This window comes from Emydura macquarii, unplaced genomic scaffold, assembly GCF_026122565.2.
Source record: "Emydura macquarii macquarii isolate MOO-44397 ecotype Brisbane River unplaced genomic scaffold, CSIRO-AGI_Emac_v2 contig_2199, whole genome shotgun sequence".
NCBI classification, from domain to species: Eukaryota; Metazoa; Chordata; order Testudines; family Chelidae; genus Emydura; species Emydura macquarii.
Genome location: NW_027132336.1, coordinates 2,679,428 through 2,697,965, shown reverse-complemented (window position 1 = coordinate 2,697,965; position 18,538 = coordinate 2,679,428). Strand labels below are relative to the sequence as shown.

Genomic DNA, 18,538 nt, shown 5'->3' with positions numbered 1-18,538 from the left:
GTTTTTCCTCTAAAAGCCAATCTTTAAAGCAGGGATGGCCAGCTGGATTTTCAAGGCCCTTCTTTACTTTTCTGTACTTGAAGAACTAAGTCTTGAGTTAATAAAATGCTTCCACAACTTTAGGTAGTTGGAGTTTGCACCCTCTTCTAAAAATTAGAAGGCATCTGTGGCTCCCACATCTGTATATGGCATCGTGCAGTGACTTTAGAAGGAGTACTTAGACCTGTGCAGTCCATGGGTAAACCCAACATGATGTCCCTGGTAGTAGCTGCAAGAAATCTGTGCTGGTGGGTGACCCTCATTCCACTTGCCTAAAGTGTCTTGGGGAGGGTCGCATTAGAGACTGCAGCCAGATTTGCAAGGATTTCCAGCCCTGGACAAAAAGTGATAGAGAGATGAGACTGTGCCACATCCTCATGGAGGTCTCCCTGCATCGATCTTCTGAACCTTCCCACTTGAGGTGCACACTAAATGCTTTGGCATTGGTCAGGCTTACTCCCCCAGGCATTGCTTCTGAGCGTTGGCACTGATCCCCTTTTTCAGTGCCAACAAAGAAGCAGATTCATCCAAGCAGAGGCTTTGATTGAGGTCTCTGGGTATAGTCCACCAGTAAGCATTGAGGAGGGCAGGACAGGGCAGGAAGGGACCCTACTTGGTATTGACCTCTTCTCTTTGGGGTTGTCATTTCTGGCACCGGTGCCTGGGCTACTGAGACTGACCCCTGCTACGGTATTGACTACTTCATGCAGTAACAGCACCAGGAAAATCTTTTGGTAGCAGTGATGCTGGAGACCTATGCAGTGTTGCAAGACCTACTCTGCCGGTCAGTGCTGGAATCCCTGATGTACAGGAGTGAATCTGGCCGATATCAATGGATCCTTAGGTCATGGCTAAGGACTTACCTCAGAGTTGTGATCAGCTTTTGGCATGGGGCAGGGCTAGATCATCAGAGCGTCCAGCACTTCCTTGACCTGTGCAGTCCAGGGGTAAAGATAGCATGATATATCCCTGGTAGTGATATATCTCTGGAGTGAAAATACTGAACCTTGGCACTACCTGGCACACCACCACCATGACTGGCAACTCAGAGTCGTCCTCAGAGTCTGAGGAAGGCTCTTATACTCCTTGCTCCTAGAAAACAGGAAAAACCTCAAGAGAATATCTGCTCCTTAATTTTCTTCTTTGGCAGGTTCTTTTGAGACAGTTGGGAAATCCATAAATGTCTGTTGACTGTCTTCTCAAGGATAGAGTACCAGATCACAATGTACCAGATTTCTCCCTCCCCATTTTTTCCCCAACAGGTTATCCCACTTCCTATATGCTTGGTCCCATATTACTACAGACCAGTGGGTCCTAAATTTTGTGGACACACCCTGCAGTTGATTTCTCTCTCTTTTTAATCCCCTGCCCTGTCCCTCTTAAAGGACTACCCCTCATGAAGATGTGCTCCTCCAAGAAGTGCAGTCTCTTCTTCTTTTGGGAGATATTGAAGAGATTCCCCCTTTTCATCGAGAGTAACTGAACAGAAACCCTTCTATCTGATTCCAAAGGGAAAAGGTGTCAGACCCCATCTGGACTTGCAAAATTTGAATAAATGTATAAAGACCCTCCAACTAAACATGAAGGAATTGTGGGCTATTCATCTGGTTTATTAATCTTGTTAATCTTTTCTCCTTCCCATGAAGGGAGAGAATCTGCAAGTTCTCGTGGACAACACTACAACAGTGTTCTATGTGAATGTGCAAGGGGTGGGGACAGATCAGATTGTCTCTGTGAAGAAGGGATATATCTGAGAGTTTTGTATTGTCAGTGCAATACATCATAAAGTCTCCTGGGTATTCAGTGAGAATTGTTCAGCAGAGATCACAAGCAGTCTCTTAGGCTACATATGGTGAGATTAGATTTTTTCAAACTGACAGAATGTCTCCCATAGTCCTATTTGCTGCTCTTTCCAACAGAAAGGTCTTTGGGTCTTTGGTTCCAGGGCAGGGCACAGTCAGGGATCTCTGATGGATGCTTTCCTACTGTCTTGGAATGATCTGATGTATGCCTACCCTCCCATTCCACTCCTTCCCAGGGTGTTGCTCAAGTTCAAGCAGGAATGTGCTTGCATGATCCTCATATCTCTTGCGTGGCCACGCCAGTGTTGGTTCTCCAGTTTGCCGAGTCTCTTGGTAGAGAGACACTCTTTGCACTTCTTCCAGAATTGGACCTGATCTCCCAGGACCGCAACCTGCTATATCCCAACCTGGCTGCTGTCCATCTCACTGCCTAGATGCTCCATGTTTTAATGTCTCAGGAGTTGGAGTGTTTGAGGAAATGTACAAAACATTCTCCTGAAGATCAAAAAGCTGCCTATTAGTTTTCACTTTCACAGATAAGTATCTATTTTTATGGTCAAAACAGAAGGGTGTTTTGCCAGTCCTAGCCTCTATCCTATATGTTTTGGACTACTTGTTCCACCTAAAACAACAAGGCCTATCAGATAGCTGCCAACCTGGGAGCTATCTCTGCTTTCCACCCTCGAATTGTGGGCTGTTTGATATTTTCTCATCTGATGTCAGTCAGATTCTTAAAGGGTCTGGACAGATTATAGCTCCATGTCATAGATTCCTTTCCTCCCTAGGTTTTAAATCTGGTGCCAGAAAGGGTGATGGGTTTGCCCTTTGAACTGGTTGTTGCCTGCTCTTTGCTGCATCTCTCTACAAAAAAAGCATTTTTGATAGCTTATTTCAGTGAGATGGGTGGTGGAGTTACAAGTGTTGGGAGCTGATACTCCTTACGCACTTCTTTGCATTTACATCTGAAATTCCTGAGTGAGGTGGAATTCCGATACTACCTTAGTCAGGCAATACACTTACCGATGCTCATAAGGATGAGGAGAGGCTCCATACCGTTGAAGTTAGAAGGGCCGTTGACCTTTTACTTGCACAGGACAAGATTTTTTACGTTGTCATCCCATGTGGACAGGATGAAAGGCCTTTCAATCTTGATGCAGAAGATTTCATCCAGGATTTTTTCCTGCATACATCTGTGCTATGAAATTGCCAATATATCTCCCCAACCAGGGTGGTAGCTGTGCAAGATCTCATGGAGCTTCTGCAGCTTTTTTGGTGTGGCTCCAATACCCATAGCATACATTTGTAGAGCTGCAACTTGATCACTGGTACATACTTCTACTACTTACCATGCTGTATCTCAGCATTCCAGAGATGTTGCAAGTTTGGACAAATAGCTCTTCAGTCCTTGTTCAGGTAGCCTCCAAATCCCACGTCCAGTTTGAACTGCTTGTAATTTCACCTGAAGTGGAATGGACATGTGCAATCACTTGAAGAAAAAATGGTTACTAACCTTTTCTGTAACTGTTGTTCTTCAGGATGTTGCAAATGTCTGTTTTATGGTCCGCTCTCCTTCCCCTGTATGGAATCTGTCCGGTAAGAAGGAATTGAGTGTGGGGGTTCTACTGTGACTCTGATTGTTACACCATGGTGCAGCAGCACAAGACAGCTTGTGTCACCCCAGTGGGTACTGCCAAGGGAAAAGTCTCTGCTGCTGGTGTACTGGATGCACACACACCCCTGAAATGGAATGGACATCTTGAGAACAGTTACGGAACAGGGTTAATAAACCTTTCTTTGTTCTCTACTGCTCTTGCTTTTTTAAAAACACTTCTGACATAGTCTGTTTTTACTTTAAAAAAAACCAAAAAAACAAACAAAATAAAAACAAAAAAACAAAAACTGATGGTGTCTTGAGTTGATGCATACTTCTACTGTGACCAGTAAGATAAGAGTCATGATAACTTTTTTACAGGTCTGTTGATTCCTGTGGAGGATGAACATCCCACTCTTTTAATTCTTGGAGTACTGCTCACACTAAGGTATCTAATACCATTACTAAAACAGCAAGTAAAGGATACCAGTCTGAAAGGCAGTTTTGGTGTAACACGAAAAGAAACAGAGATTTCACCTTCCCCAGATCAGCTTATACAGGTAAGAGCTGAATGGTAATTTTTTCAAAGTCATAATTGTCTTATAAACCAGCCAACATCCTTGTAATGTACAGTATAATGTATTTCTTGTTTGTTGTCAACAATTTTGGTTGTGGTTTGGAAGGGGTTTACAGTTTATTTTTGTCAATATTATTCTGTTAATTGATTGTTTGTTTGTACAGTGACTGGCAAAATATAAATATCACCACAAAGCAAAATGCATTGGCAATATTATGCATTAGTAGTCCTACAGGAGCTAAGGACCATCACAAATCTCACCATTTTATGCTTCAAGAACAGAGCACACTTATTTGACTGCCTTCTCTAATATAGCAGTGTGTACCTTCTAAAAATAAAAACCTTACCAAAAAAAACCCCGCACATTACACACAATTTTCTCTGTGGGAAGCGGATGAGAGGAAACCAACTGAATGTGACAGATATTAGTCATGTCACTTAATGCACTACTGGAAGTTGTTTAGAAACTGTGGCCACAAGAGTGGTATAAGAGCCTATTAGAAAAGGAGATAGTTATAAATATTTATAACTAAGATTTCTTTGATTTATAGGTCTATGAATTGACTTTGCATTACACTCAGCACCAGGACCACAATGTTGTAACTGGAGCTTTAGAACTATTGCAGCAACTTTTTAGAACACCACCGCCTGACCTTCTTCATGCCCTGACTACTTCAGGAGGCATTATGCAGGTCAGTGTATCCAGAGACGAGACTATCAGCAGAAGCCGCAGTGGAAGCATAGTGGAGCTTATAGGTAAGCAATAGTTTTGGTGTTTTAGCTGAGAGATCAACATATATTGTAGGGTCTTTAAAGTCCTTAGCCAAAATGATTAAAAAATTAGTGTTAAAAACCTGTACGTGAAACTTCCATTTTTTTTTTTTCAGAAGTGAGTGTGCCGATTCTTTATTTTTATAGAGGAAATTGGTAAAGATTGGCGTTTGGGACAATATTCAGAACATAAATATCTTAGTACAATCTATGTTTTGTACTTACAACTTTTGATTAAACGAAAGGAGATAAGACCAGCATTCTAATTGATGACTTTGGTAAAAAGAGTATTAACTCTCTCAATCTTTTGACCAGGTGGCTGTAATGCATGGAAAGCTGATCTAATAAAAATGTACATTAACTATGAAAGCTCATTGCCAGTTGTCTAGTTTAAATACCAATATGAGCATAAATTCAAAGCGTAACTATTAAGCTTGTCTATAATTTTTAGTTTTAGTTTTTGATACTCTTGTCTGTGAAGTGCATGTTCTTATAAATAAAATATCTTTACTATTTAATTTCTTTAATGAAAATCTTAGTCCATGATTGGAGTTTTTTTAAAACTTCACCTTTATGCTGAACTTATTTTCTATATTGGATTAAAGAATGAACATTCCAATCTTTCTCATTTACAATTTTGCTGCTATTAGAAGGTAATTCATTAGCCAGGCAAAAAAATACGACATTGCAATGACAAATGAATTTTGCTTTTAAAAATATACAAAACTTCAGTTGAATTTTGTTTTTCTGGAGTGTAAAGAAGTGTCCGAGTACAACATTTAGAGAGATTCTACTTGACAAGGATTTGAAACTTAAAGGAAACACGTTTTCTGTTTAGTTCCTGGCTTTATCTAATGGCCTTCTGAGGCTATTAAAATTCCTTCTTAATTGCAGCAGCTCAGTTCTTTACTCTGATTTGTTACTTTGTGATTTGCAGCTAGAGGGGGGTCTACATGCAGCCCTGTTCTGTCAAGAAAACAAAAAGGTGACTATTTTCACAATCACAATCTCTTAATCACATTGTTTTCTGATTTTTCACTTCATTGTCTTGCTAAAGTTTGATTTCCTTTCACTAATGCATTCCTCTTTGCAACTGGTATTGAAGAGTATAAATCTAATTTTTGCCAGAGTTTCTGATGTTATAACCAAGATATTGTATAGTAATTAAAACATCAGAAATGTTACTATTTTATTTTTTGCTGTGCTTTGCTGGCAGAATTATCCTGACCATAATTGATGCAGCTTTCACTTTTAAGCAGCACTAATAAAAGTAATCTGTAAACATGTTTTTTTACAACAATATTTGACCTGGAATTTCCAGTTTAATTGTCTTATGCTTTTTGATCCTTCTCTCCAGTACTTCCCTACATTAGCGCATGTGTATGCTTTAAAATACCACTTGTGGTCTGGTCTGTCTGCTGTGTGGTGACTAACACTGTTCACTTATGACTATTATGTATCATTTTGACTTTTTTCTCCATCAGTAGAGTTTTATGTTGAAACCTTAGTTTGAGCTCTGACCCTTAGATATTCTGTGCACAATTTGACCAAAATAAGGTACTTCATATCTAGTTGTAATTGTGTCGTTTTCTAAAGAAGCTTGACAGCAGTAATGGAGCCATTATAAACCCCACCCTGCATCAGGATTCACAAGTGCTGACTCCTGCTGTGCCAGTGCGAAATTCCACTGACTTCTATGGTACTCTGCTCAGGAACAGAGGCCTATGCTAGTGGATTCCAGTGTAGGATTGGGGATAGAGAAGGAGGTATAAAGGAGAAAAATGCTTTTCCTGAAATAAACAGTTCAGAAGTAGAGCGGTTTCCACACTGCTTATAAGGGCCACTACAGCATCTAATTTATACTGCTCCTCTAACTGGTGGGTGGGGGTGTGTGTGTGAGAGAAAATAAACTCTCTATTCTAGACATCACTGTGCTAAGAAGGTAGCCTAATATGATAAACTGTGATAAAAAGATAAAGAAAGAGCTGGTGTTGAGAAAGTAGAAATCTATTTTTATGTGAATCTGGAAGCCAGCATGCTATGCAACAAAATTATCGAACACCATGTTACAATATATACTGTACTAATAAAGGTGTAATAATCTTTGTTTTTAAAGTTTGGTTTAAATGTTTTGAATATAGCAGTAGGTCTTCAATAAAATAAATGTATACTTTAATAATAATGATATAAAGTCTTTAAAAAAATTAAACTCTCCGCAATTAATGATTGAATGTAATCTTCACTTGATAAAACACATTTTGCATATCTTGTACCATTGCTTAATATGGTCCTCCATATTAGGTGATCATGAAATGAGAAGTTCTAACCTTGAATTTCAAAGATGCATTCTCCTTTTAGAGAAGATTTTAAAAATGACCAGAAGTAGCTGGTTGCATTGAAGTGGATTTCTAGTTTTGCCGTTTACTGGCCTAGAGCAGTGTGGTTCTATTCCTTGCTGGGATTGGGGCTCCTGGAGTTATAATACTGCATGCTTCCCATAAGTCAGTGGCCGGAGAGGTGAGGAAAAGGAGGGAGAGCCACAGCAGCATTTGATTCCACCCCCAGCACTCCATAATATCCTGTACCCCCTTGATGCTATTGCTTCAGGTGTCCAGTTTTGGGCATTGGTTTAAATATGGATCGTATTTTGAAGGCTGTCTTTTCAACCATAAGACCAAAAGACAACATGTTTTCTAAATGAATGCTTACGTTTTGGACCACAACTATACAGCATCTTAAAAACAAAAGGGCAATTATCTAGTCATTTGCATGGCCACATAATCATATTTTATACAAAGGAGCCGGAATATAGCTAAAGTTGGCATCAGCTTTCATTCATAACCTGCTTTACACTTAATCTTAAAGATTACCTGCTTGAGAAATGAAAAACTGTCCTTTTTTTTTTTGTTTGTTTTATTTAAAATGTCTAAATGTGTGAAAGATAGGAAAATTAAGTATTGTGTTCCCTGGTTTTGGTGGGGATTTCTAGTAGGGATTTCATCATTTCATAGGAATAGGTTGTATGATTTCACATAATGTACAGGGCCTGCCCTGAGGATCTTGAAAATCCAGAATATAAAATATTCTGTGAGGAAGGTTGGAGAAGTGGGCCAATTAGTAGTATACTACTTGTAGGTATCAGAGAAGGTAGTGACTTCTAGGAAGGATTTGAATGAGAAGGTGTTGAATCTTTCAAGGAAACTTTATTTTCCAAGTATGAGCTTAAATATACTCAGTCATTTTCAGGGTTGGTGAGCAAGAAGGAAAAAATATCATTCCTCTTTCAAAAATATTCATAATCCCCTCTTTCCCAAAACAATTCAAATAACTGAACTTCAGACTTTTCACATGGCTAATCCTTAGTGAGGAATAGCAGTTTTGGTAAGTTTGCAGGGAAATATAATTTAAACTTCTTATAACTTGATTATTTTAAAAATAATGTTCTCATGCAGCTGCAGCAGCCAAAAAAACAAAAACAAGAGTTCTGTAGTACTTTAAAGACTAACAAAGTTAATTTCAGTAGGCATAAGCTTTTGTGAACTCCAACCCACTTCATCAGATGCAAGCAATAGAAATCATACAGGAGGCAACATATACATATCCAAGGGAAGTGACAATAATTGGGGAGGTGGATGAAGACAGGGTACTTGAGGCTTAATTACAACCGTTGAGTAAGAGGTGAGAATGGGTGATCAGAGGTAATTACTACTTGTAATGAGAGAACCATTCCAAGTCCAGATTCAGACCCAGTTTGATTGTGTCAAGTTTGCAGATGATTTCAAGCTCAGCAGTTTCTCTTTGAAGTCTGTTTTTGAAGTTTTTTGTCAGAATAGCAACTTTCAGGTCAGAGACAGAATGTCCTGGGAGGCTGAATTGTTCTCCGACTGGTTTATGGATGATGTTGTTTTTTATGTCTGATTTGTGTCCATTTATCCTTTTGCGTAGTGACAGTCCGGTTTGTCCAATGTACATGGCAGAGGGGCATTGTTGCCTCCTGTATGATTTTTGTTACTTGCATCTGAGGAAGTGAGTTGGAGCCCACAAAAGCTTATGCCTGCTGAAATTAACTTTGTTAGTCTTTAAGGTGCTACAGAACTCTCCTTGTTTTTGCTGTATACAGACTAACACTGCTACCCCTCTGGAACTCTTCAAAAAATAAATAAATAAATACAAAAATAAAAAATGAAGCCCAAATATTTGTTGTAGGTTTTTAGTTGCATTATTTTCCATGGTACTGTGAAGTTGCACAACTGCATAATGCCACAACTACATTTTTCATTATCTGTAGACTTGAATAGTCTAAAACTTATGGTGCTGTGGATAGACGTATTTCTGCAACTCCGTGTTATCAGTGTTCTTTCATTTTTTTCTTCACATGAAAAATACAAAACCAAGATTATTAAATGCAGATGTCTGTGTTAATGCAGCCTTGTGGTTGCAACATAAAAGAAAACAAAATTGGAAATGCAAAACAGAATTCTCAATTACACATGTTGAATTTTGGATTACTGGTTAGTCTTTTTAAATATGTAGTTTAGCTTAATGTATAGCGTATGTCACATATGCTGCTATGTATGTGACACATACACTGCTAAAACCATTATAATAACTTTTTGTTTTCTGGGTCTTTTTAATGTATTGTTGCATTGCGGAGGGGGTGGGGGAGTTGCATCTTTATGTAAACTATAAACACTTTTTGTTTAAGTGTTTTAGTCCTGGTTGAGCCATCCTATTATGTGATGTATTGGACTGCTGCGTTAGACTCAAAACTTGGATCCCCCACATGCTTCTGAATTTGCTAAGTGTAAGCAGCATTCAGACATGGACTTGCTCTGGGCTTTCAGGCTCACTCCTGGGGTATGGACTGCAATGCTGGTACCCCTTCTCAGGGTGTGGAGCCCTGCAGCTGAGTTATCGTAGATCCCAAAACCAGTGTGGGTCTCCCAAGTCTCGCCAATAGCTCAGGCATGCCTTCTCCAGAGCTCCATCCTCATAGGTACTCTGGATTATTGTTTCACCCTTTGGGGATTTCATGATAGTTAAAGCCAGTAACACATGGACTGTGCAAAGGCACTTCTAACCCACATTTTACTCCTTGGCCAGGTCTATACTTGGTGCTTTGCTGGTATATCTATATTGGTACATGTATGCTAGCAAAAGGCTCCTAGTGTGAATGCAGCATCTACATCAGGGGCTTTGGTAGCACAGCCGTCAGTCAGGGATCACACACCTTCGCACAGCTGACACAGCTATGCTGACAAGTCTGTAGTATAGACTTGGTCATAGACAAAGCACAAGAGGTATACAGATCTATTGAAAAATATCAAAAATCTGTGTGAGACCCCCTCCCTCAGTTTTCTCACCTCTTCTGAGAGTCCTTTGGGTCGTAATCAGTATGCTCCAGGTAATCCAGAATTCTTCTGCATCCCTTCTACTCTTGCCAGGTCTTGTTTTCTGGTTTTGATGTGCTACCTCCTTGCTAGAGAGTCTCCCTTTTTAACAGCAGATTCCAGTACTCTTCCTGTCCTTCCCCTTGGGTGTTTCCATTCTGTAATACTTCATGGACTACAATTTCCAGCTTTCAGCCTTTGTTATAGGGGATATGAAACATTAGCAAGCCAAACATTTTCGGCTGGTAGTGTCTGATACCTTGGTAAGAACGTTATTCCAATGTTGATGATCCTTAATGTTTGTTCTGTTCAGGGGGAGAAACCTAGGATTTTTCCCTTTAAAACAAGAGGATTGATGCAAGATACAGTGAAAGATATAAGTTAAGGTATAAGCATACAGAGAGTTCATAAAAGACTGGAATTCATAAGTTCACATAAACAGATTCCCAAACTCTCTCACAAAACTAACAGTCTTCATTGTCCATTTGTCGTTGTCCATTTCTGTCCTGACTACGTAATAAGATGCGGTCTTCTCTTTCTCTTAGTTATTAATTTCTTCCATATCCATTATTTTACAGTGCTAGGATAGCAGTTTGTAGCTGTATTGGTCCCAGGGTATTAGAGAAACAAGGTTGGTGAGGTAATATCTTCTATTGGACCAACTTCTGTTGGTGAGAGAGAAAAGCTTTTGTTTACACAGAGCTGCTCTTTAGGGCTGGCAAATGTACTCAGGTGGGTCACAGCTAATACAAAGTGGAACAAAATGTGTAGCTGTTTCACCTTGTGTTTGAATATATTTCTGAGCTCTGTATAAGCTCAAAGGCATGTCTCTCTCACCAGCAAAAGTTGGTCCAATCGAAGATATTACCTCACCCATCTTGTTTCTTTTTCCTCCAAGAATTTAGATTGTTTTAAGGGCATAGGATAACATTTTAACACAATTAAAAATATCATTACTGCATCATTTATCAGGTAAAGTACTTTTAGGAGAAGAAGAAGGCTTGGAGGATGACCCTGAAACACGGTCGGAAGTCAGCACTGCAACTTTTGCAGGTAGGACTGCATTCTTTTTAGCACGGAGGTTGGTGTAACTTTTGCCTAGGTAATCTGCTCAGCAAGTCCATCTTCAATAGTAAATAAGTGTCTGTCCTTTAAAATATGATTGACTAAAAATGGAATAACCCTGACACTACATATAGTTACATTTTACCATATTCTTTATCTTTACCATTTAGCCTTTATTCGTTTACGAAGTGGAGATTGATAAACATCTAATTCAACTCTGATTATGGAATTTGCACAGTTGAGGATTAAAAGGGAAACAGCACAAAGGCTGTTTAATGCGGCATATGTATTTAACAGAATTATTTTAAAACTTAATTTAAAGGGATAAAATGAATTTAAAGTCTAGTAAGAGTTGAAAATAGTTTTAGGTAGTACAACTGATCCTGAATAGTCCTGCCAATCTTCATCTCCTTTCAATTATATTTTCCTATTTTAAAAGATGTTTCTATTCATTATTGTTGTGTTGAAAGACCCAAAAATGGGGAAAAGACTGACTATACGCAACATGCTGTCAAATGCACTAAATAAACAAATTGAAAACCATAGACATTTTTTCTCTAATCTTTCAGTCATAGTAATCTTGGTGTTTCTTGTGACAGTAAGTAAATAAATTTTCACAAATGTCATCACACGATTTTCCTTTTAAATATCTGCCTACCTTTTCGGCTCCCTCATTCTAGTCACTTGCAACTGTTTCTTGCTAACATTATTATTTAAAATGTTGTTTTTAAAGTACTGTTTTCCTGTTCTCCTTAGCAATCATTATAACAGAAGGTTAACAAATAATATTTTTTAAAGTAGAAGTTGTGTACTATTTAAAAACATGGCTCCCTAAAACTCGCATCCAAATTTGCATACTCTCATATTGAACTTCAAAATCCTGCATCTTAACCCATAGTTTAAAAAAGATGGTTCTTGGGCTGCAGTGTTCAAATGGGAAAAGACCTAACATGGGCAGTAAGGTGCTGGTTACAGCCTTTATAGAAGAAGCAATGAAAATTTAAGAAGGAGGTACTATAAGTAAATCACTCACAGGCATTTACCTCCCTAGCAATATTTTATTGCTTCATTCACTGCTCCCTTCTAAACTTTTTCCCTTAATCCTGTTTTTTATCAGACTGCAAAGTTGAATTTGAATATTTTACTCTTCTTTAGTGTTCAAATCTTTTCCTTTAAGTATATATATTGAATATTTTCTTCATTTATGACTTTGGGTTGCTAATTGCTTTTTGTTTCAGCCTCTATGAAGACTGAGGTAACCAGTGAATTAGCTTCTTCATCAGGAGTATCAACAGCTGGATCAACAGTAAGTTCTGCAAGTGATCCCACAGGACATGACATCATCACTGAGCAGCCACGTTCACAACATACTTTGCAATCAGACTCTGTAGACCTGACCACTTGTGATTTGGCCAGCACAACTACTGAAGGGGAAGAGGATGACATGCTTAGTCGGAGCTCCAGCCAAATCAGCACTGTCCAGTCAGACCCCACTATGGACTTGAATGATGGCACGCAGGCTTCTTCACCAGTTAGCGATAGCTCTCAGACTACCACAGAAGGTCCAGATTCAGCTGTGACCCCTTCGGACAGTTCTGAAATTGTAAGTGTGCAACGGGCAGAATGGGTATCCCAGTCTTCTACTGAAGGGCCTGACATATCTCAGAGCTCCTCCATGGAGGGCCCAGACTTGGACACACCTACTTATTCATCCTCTACTTTTCCGTCTTCAGCTAGTAACTCTGAAAAGGTCAGCAGCTTTAACTGAGAGCTTGACCTCATTTTAACACTTTCACTGCAGCTTTAAAAATGAATGTCTGTTTATAAAAATTTCTGTTGAGCATAAAGCTTTAAACTTGACCTTTATGTATTAAACAGTCTATAAAATTACTCTTCTCACTGAAAGAATAGAAATAAGAGGTTTACATGAGAAATTCATAAGTATTACATGCTTCTGTTTTTAATAGCATGTTAGCCTTTAAAACTAATTAAACTGTAAACCTTCAGTTTAAAAGGGCTAATGAAAGTGTTAAAGGGTGAACCTGCTATTTGGAATAATAGATAAATACTCCTCGAGTGTGAGTGTTTTAACCTCATGCTTTCATGTTGCATATTCTTTTGCTTACTGCCTGTGCTTTCTCACTTGGAAGTTTAGTTTCACTACCTTTTTTTTAATACACTCTCTTGGAATTTCTGTTATATTGTTTGAACATTGAGTAACTTCATGTGTACCATGTATTGATGCTTTTATGCTTGCTTCAAGCATTTATTCAGTAGTGTACTCTATAGATATTTCAGCATGCCCATCCTTTTTGGTGAAGATGTCATGCATTTGAAAAAACAGTTCAAAAGACACTAATGGGTGTTTTTTAAATTTAAAAAAAAAAAAAAAAAAAAAAAGCTTTTTTGGGCAGAGGGCAGTCAAATGCAAATATCTAGAATTCAGCCTTCAATTAAGGCCATGTCTACACTGATGGTGGCAAATTCGCCGCCGTCAGATTGATTTATCCAGTTTGATTGAGCAGCAGAAAAACATGCTCAATCGATCCAGAAGTTGATCTTTTAAAACCACCTCCAGAAAAAGTGTAGCATTGCATTGACAGGGTACGCATTTCCCGTCGGTACAGCATAGTGGAGACAGCATGTAGAACAGAAGTTAGGAAGTTGATACAAGTTATATGAGCTACTCTACATAGCTTGCATAACTCCTGTCGACTGCCGCCGAATTTGATGGTCGGTGTAGACCAGGCCTCAGGCTGCCAAATGCGCTGTCAGTGCTTGACCTAAAAGTTCTGTGAACTTGTAAGTCAAGCTAAATTGGGAAGAATAAATGATTTATTTTAAAAAACGTTTACAAGTATGACAAACAGGTACTCTTGGACAAAAGTCGGTTAGATTGTGCAGGAGAGGAGTGACCTTCCCAAACGCTGACCAACAGCTAAGTGCTCCTGAAGCAAAAATGAGCTGGTGTTCACAGTAGATAATACAGATCTTCATAACAGGATTGACCGTCTTCTTTCTTGCAAGCTCTCAATAGTTAGCATAGTTGATGTTTAAGTGGTCATCATCAAGCTTCAGAGTGAACGCTATGTTCAGAAGAATTGGAGAGTTCAGACTTCCCTTAAAGCTGTTGCTTCAGGCTGTCTGCATATTTGGGCTGATATCACTGCATTAGTTTACACTTAGTTCAGATTTTGAAGGTTATCTGTGCAATCTTAAAGATTGGAGTCTTAAGCTTTTTTTTACATTCACAGATTTTAAAACCAGAAAGGACCTCTAGGATCATCTAGTCTGACCTCCTGCATCATATAGGCCATAGACTCTCACCCAGTAATTTCAGCATCAAGCGTGTAATTTCTGTATGATCTATAGCATTTCTTTTAGAAACATATTCAGTCTTGATTTAGGACTTCAGGCGATGAAGAATCCAAGATAACCATAAGTAATTAAATAAAGTTTAAGTCCTAAAGCACAAGATGCAGCCTTCAGGGGAGAAGTATCAGTTTGGTAAGCTGCTGAGCCCTTGCCCCACTTTACGGATACAGATATGCCAAATAGATAAGTCCTTCATTGGTAGTTTTTAATTCTTATGTATCTTTTATTTCCTCCTTTTAGTGTTGAGTATGCTTTCTTAGCGCATAGCCATTGATCTGATGTGCTGGGATTGCGAACTCTGGAAATGAGCAGATACCTTTAGATACTTCTTAAAGTAACGGAGTTCTTTTCAACATCAGTTACAATCTACAATTGACAAACTTTCATATTTTCTTGGTACTTGCTTTGGAAATCCAGTACATACCACCCTCAGTGAGCTTTAGTGAAGCCTAATGGACATATAAAGTGCCTCTGAAAGGCATATTGTACTGTAAATTGATAATTATCTAAACAATGAATTTGGAAATACCAGAGGTCACCTGGTATTTAGCAAACTGGCTAAGAATTAACAATTTCAGCTGCAATCATAAGTACTTGGTAAATAGCTCATATTTGTTTTAAAATGCTTGAACTACAAATCATTACTAAGATGTTGAAATTCAAACCCAGAGCAAATGGGTCATGGACTTATAGTTGCGATCATATTCAGTCTTTGAAAATGGTCATTATTACAATTATTAAACTTCATTAAAATTAAATGAAAAATGAACTTGAATTTTTATGAAGCAAATTGCTTAATATTCAGATCTTTAATTAAATTTATATAAATTTAAGAGGTTGCAATATAAAGTGACTAAAAATGTATCAATTTACTCAAAATATCAGCTTCCTATGTATTTTCAGTTAAATCTGTGTACTTTATGGGCAAAACCAAATTTCTACTTATCTTTTTCATAGAAAGAGATTAGTAGAAACTTAGAAGCTAAATATTTTATTGCCTCTTCATAAATTCATGGTACGCCCACACCTGGAATACTGCATACAGATCTGGTCGCCTCATCTCAAAAAAGATGTACTGGAGTTGGAAAAGATACAGAAAAGAGCAACTAAAATGATTAGGGGTATGGAAAAGCTTTCATATGATGAGAGATTAATAAGACTGGGACTTAGCTTGGAAAAGAGACGAATAAGGGGGGATATGATAAAAGTCTATGAAATCATGACTGGTGTGGAGAAAGTAAATTAAAGAAGTGTTACTTACTCTGCTCATAACACAAAAACTTGGGGTTACCAAATGAAATGAATAGGCAACAGGTTTAAAACAAACAAAAGGAAGTATTTCTTAGGCTTATAGACTTTAAGGTCAGAAGGGACCATTATGATCATTTAATCTGACCTCTTGCACAGCGCAGGCCAGAGAACCTCTCACACCCACTCCTGTAATAGACCCCTCACCTGTGACTGAGTTACTGAATTCCTCAAATCATGGTTTAAAGAGTTCAAGGTTCAGGAATCCACCAGCAAGTGAGCCGTGCCCCATGTTGCAGAGGAAGGCGAAACCCCCCCAGGGCCTCTGCCAGTCTGCCATGGGGGAAAATTCCTTCCTGACCCCAAATATGGCAACCCTGAGCATGTGGGCAGGACCCACTAGCCAGACACTTAGAAATAATTCTCTGTAGTAACTCAGAATCCACCCCATATAACAGCTCATCACAGGCCATTGGGCATATTTACAGCTAGTAGTCAATGCACAGTGGAACTCCTTACCAGAGGATATTGTGAAGGACAAGACTACAATGGGGTTAAAAAAAGAACTAATATGTTCATGGAGGCTAGGTCCATCAATGGCTATTAGTCAGGATAGGCAGAGATTGCTGTTTGTCAGAGGCCGGAAATGGGTGACAGGATGGATCACTTGATGTGATTACCTATCCTATTCATTCCCTCTGAAGCACCTGGCATTGGTTAATGTCAGAAGACAGGATATGGGGCTAGATGAACCATTGGTCTGACCCAGTATGGCCGTTCTTATGTTCTTTTTAATCTTGATCGTTTCTGTAAGACTATGTGAGAATGAGAGCGAGAGCTGGGCTATCTTTCTTCCTGGTGCACCATTGCCAATGACAAAATTGTTCTCCAACTTTCCAGTTGCAAGAACAGATACTTATCTTTAGATCTTGGGTGCTTATATAGCTCCCATTATTGTATATATTTATTTTAAAAATATTTGGGTCTGTTTATTTTTAACAGATATTGCCATATCAAATTTTTCATATAAGAGAGTATTAATCTGAATCTCTATTATAGAGAAGCTAGACTAAAACTGTACCCAATAGGATTTTGAAATCAAAATAAGTGATGGGATGAAAATTCTAAAAATAGTTAATCCTATACGCTCATGTGAGCAGGGTTTGCTTTTTTGTGTGTTAAATTTGTTATCCTTTGGGCTGTGAGATTTTTCCTCCTGTCATCTTTATTTGTGGAGCTTTCTGTCATATGAAAGCCAAGAACTCTAGCTTTTATTCTGTTGAAGATATGCCATTGTAATTTGGCATTTTGTTAGGCATTTTAAATGCTTTCAGACTTACTTGTTTTGTTAAATTTATAAGCTGCTTTTTATTTGCATTGTACAGAGTTTTGATGTCATAAGAACCTTGAAGGATGTTTGTAGCTAGTTTGTTCTTGGAATGGGAGGTGAGATGTGGCTTTGTCCTTCTCCATTCTTATTTAATTTTTGTAAGTCTGGGATTTGCTGTATGAGGAAGAGCACCTTTTCAGGTCCTTTTTAATATTTTAAAGATAAATATTATTAAATTGATTGTTCCATGAATATAAATATGGTTGGATCTTAGACTTTTATAAATTAAAGACGAGAGACTGTCCATACTCACTTCCTGGTTAGTGCATGATAGGAATGTTAAAAGTGACTCAGTCAGCATATTGTTCGTGTATTTATTCACATATTGTAGTCTAAGCAGCTACATTTCTTGACAATTTAATTGGTATCTACTTTCACTTTAATGATTTACAAGTCATTTTACAGCCAGGAAATTATCAGTCGCCTTCTGATAAAGTAGCTGTGAAATGTTTCTTGTTTTGCTACCTGGGTAGTCTCTTTAGATTAATTAAATAAACAGCAGGTCCATAACATTAGTACCAGGAGTTGGATTTTTTTTAAATACCAACTGATTTCCCTTGGACTTTCCCTTAGAATGAAATAAGAATAATATCTTTAAGAGGTCCAGCCCTAGGTTTTGTGGTGCCCAGTGGGATTACTGGTAGACTTCCATTATTCACTTACCACATCTAAAGTAATTTAAGGGTTTGGCAGCTGGGCAGTTTGCGGTTGGTGGAGGTTGATATCAGCTGGGAGGGAGGATCAGTTTGCCTCACAGCAATGAGGCAGGCCCAAGCCCTAGCACAGAGGCAAGCTCCAGTCATTCAAGGGGGGTGGGAGGGAGTAAGGCAAGTCTGTGAGCTGTAGAAATTACAATTGCATCTTGGAAAAGAATGGAATCTGAGAATTGTGGCACTAGCACATAGCTGCACTCTCATGCTAAAATGCATCAGGCTGACTTTGATTTGGAACTAGTTCTGAATTACTAACATTCCATGTTTGTGTAACTGACCTGTGCACTCAGTTAGTCTAGTCTAAAAGTCCACTTCTTGTACATCTTAGGTTCTAGAGGGTACTGAAAGCCAGTATTCTGGAATGCAGATTGGACAGCTGCAAGATGAGGAAGATGAAGCTGCAAATGTTCTCCAAGATGAATCCTCAGATCCTTTCAGAAACTGTTCCCTTGGTATGTTAAGTAGGGAAAATCAATTGCAAAAATTGTAGCATTTTTCACCTGATTTCCAGGGAGACTGATTACTGTTTTATGGCCACCAGAAAAAAGCATAATAATATTCTGATGAAAGTATAAGC

General features: G+C 38.5%; 1 protein-coding gene across 5 annotated transcripts in view; it reads left to right on the top strand.

Annotated features, from left to right (window-relative positions):
• The window catches only part of HTT (huntingtin), a 199,443-nt gene that overhangs the window by 25,956 nt on the left and 154,949 nt on the right, over positions 1 to 18,538 (top strand). For 3 of the 5 annotated variants that reach the window (XR_010921863.1, XR_010921864.1, XM_067558889.1), the window contains exons 8-13: positions 3,814 to 3,992; positions 4,561 to 4,765; positions 5,718 to 5,765; positions 11,143 to 11,223; positions 12,474 to 12,838; positions 18,290 to 18,413. Coding sequence is in view for 3 of the 5 variants with exons in the window: in XM_067558889.1 (XP_067414990.1) it covers positions 3,814 to 3,992; positions 4,561 to 4,765; positions 5,718 to 5,765; positions 11,143 to 11,223; positions 12,474 to 12,838; positions 18,290 to 18,413 (1,002 nt within the window). In the remaining 2 variants the exon portion in view is untranslated. The remainder of the gene's footprint in view (positions 1 to 3,813; positions 3,993 to 4,560; positions 4,766 to 5,717; positions 5,766 to 11,142; positions 11,224 to 12,473; positions 12,839 to 18,289; positions 18,414 to 18,538) is intronic. The other 2 variants (XM_067558890.1, XM_067558891.1) reach the window with 2 other exon arrangements.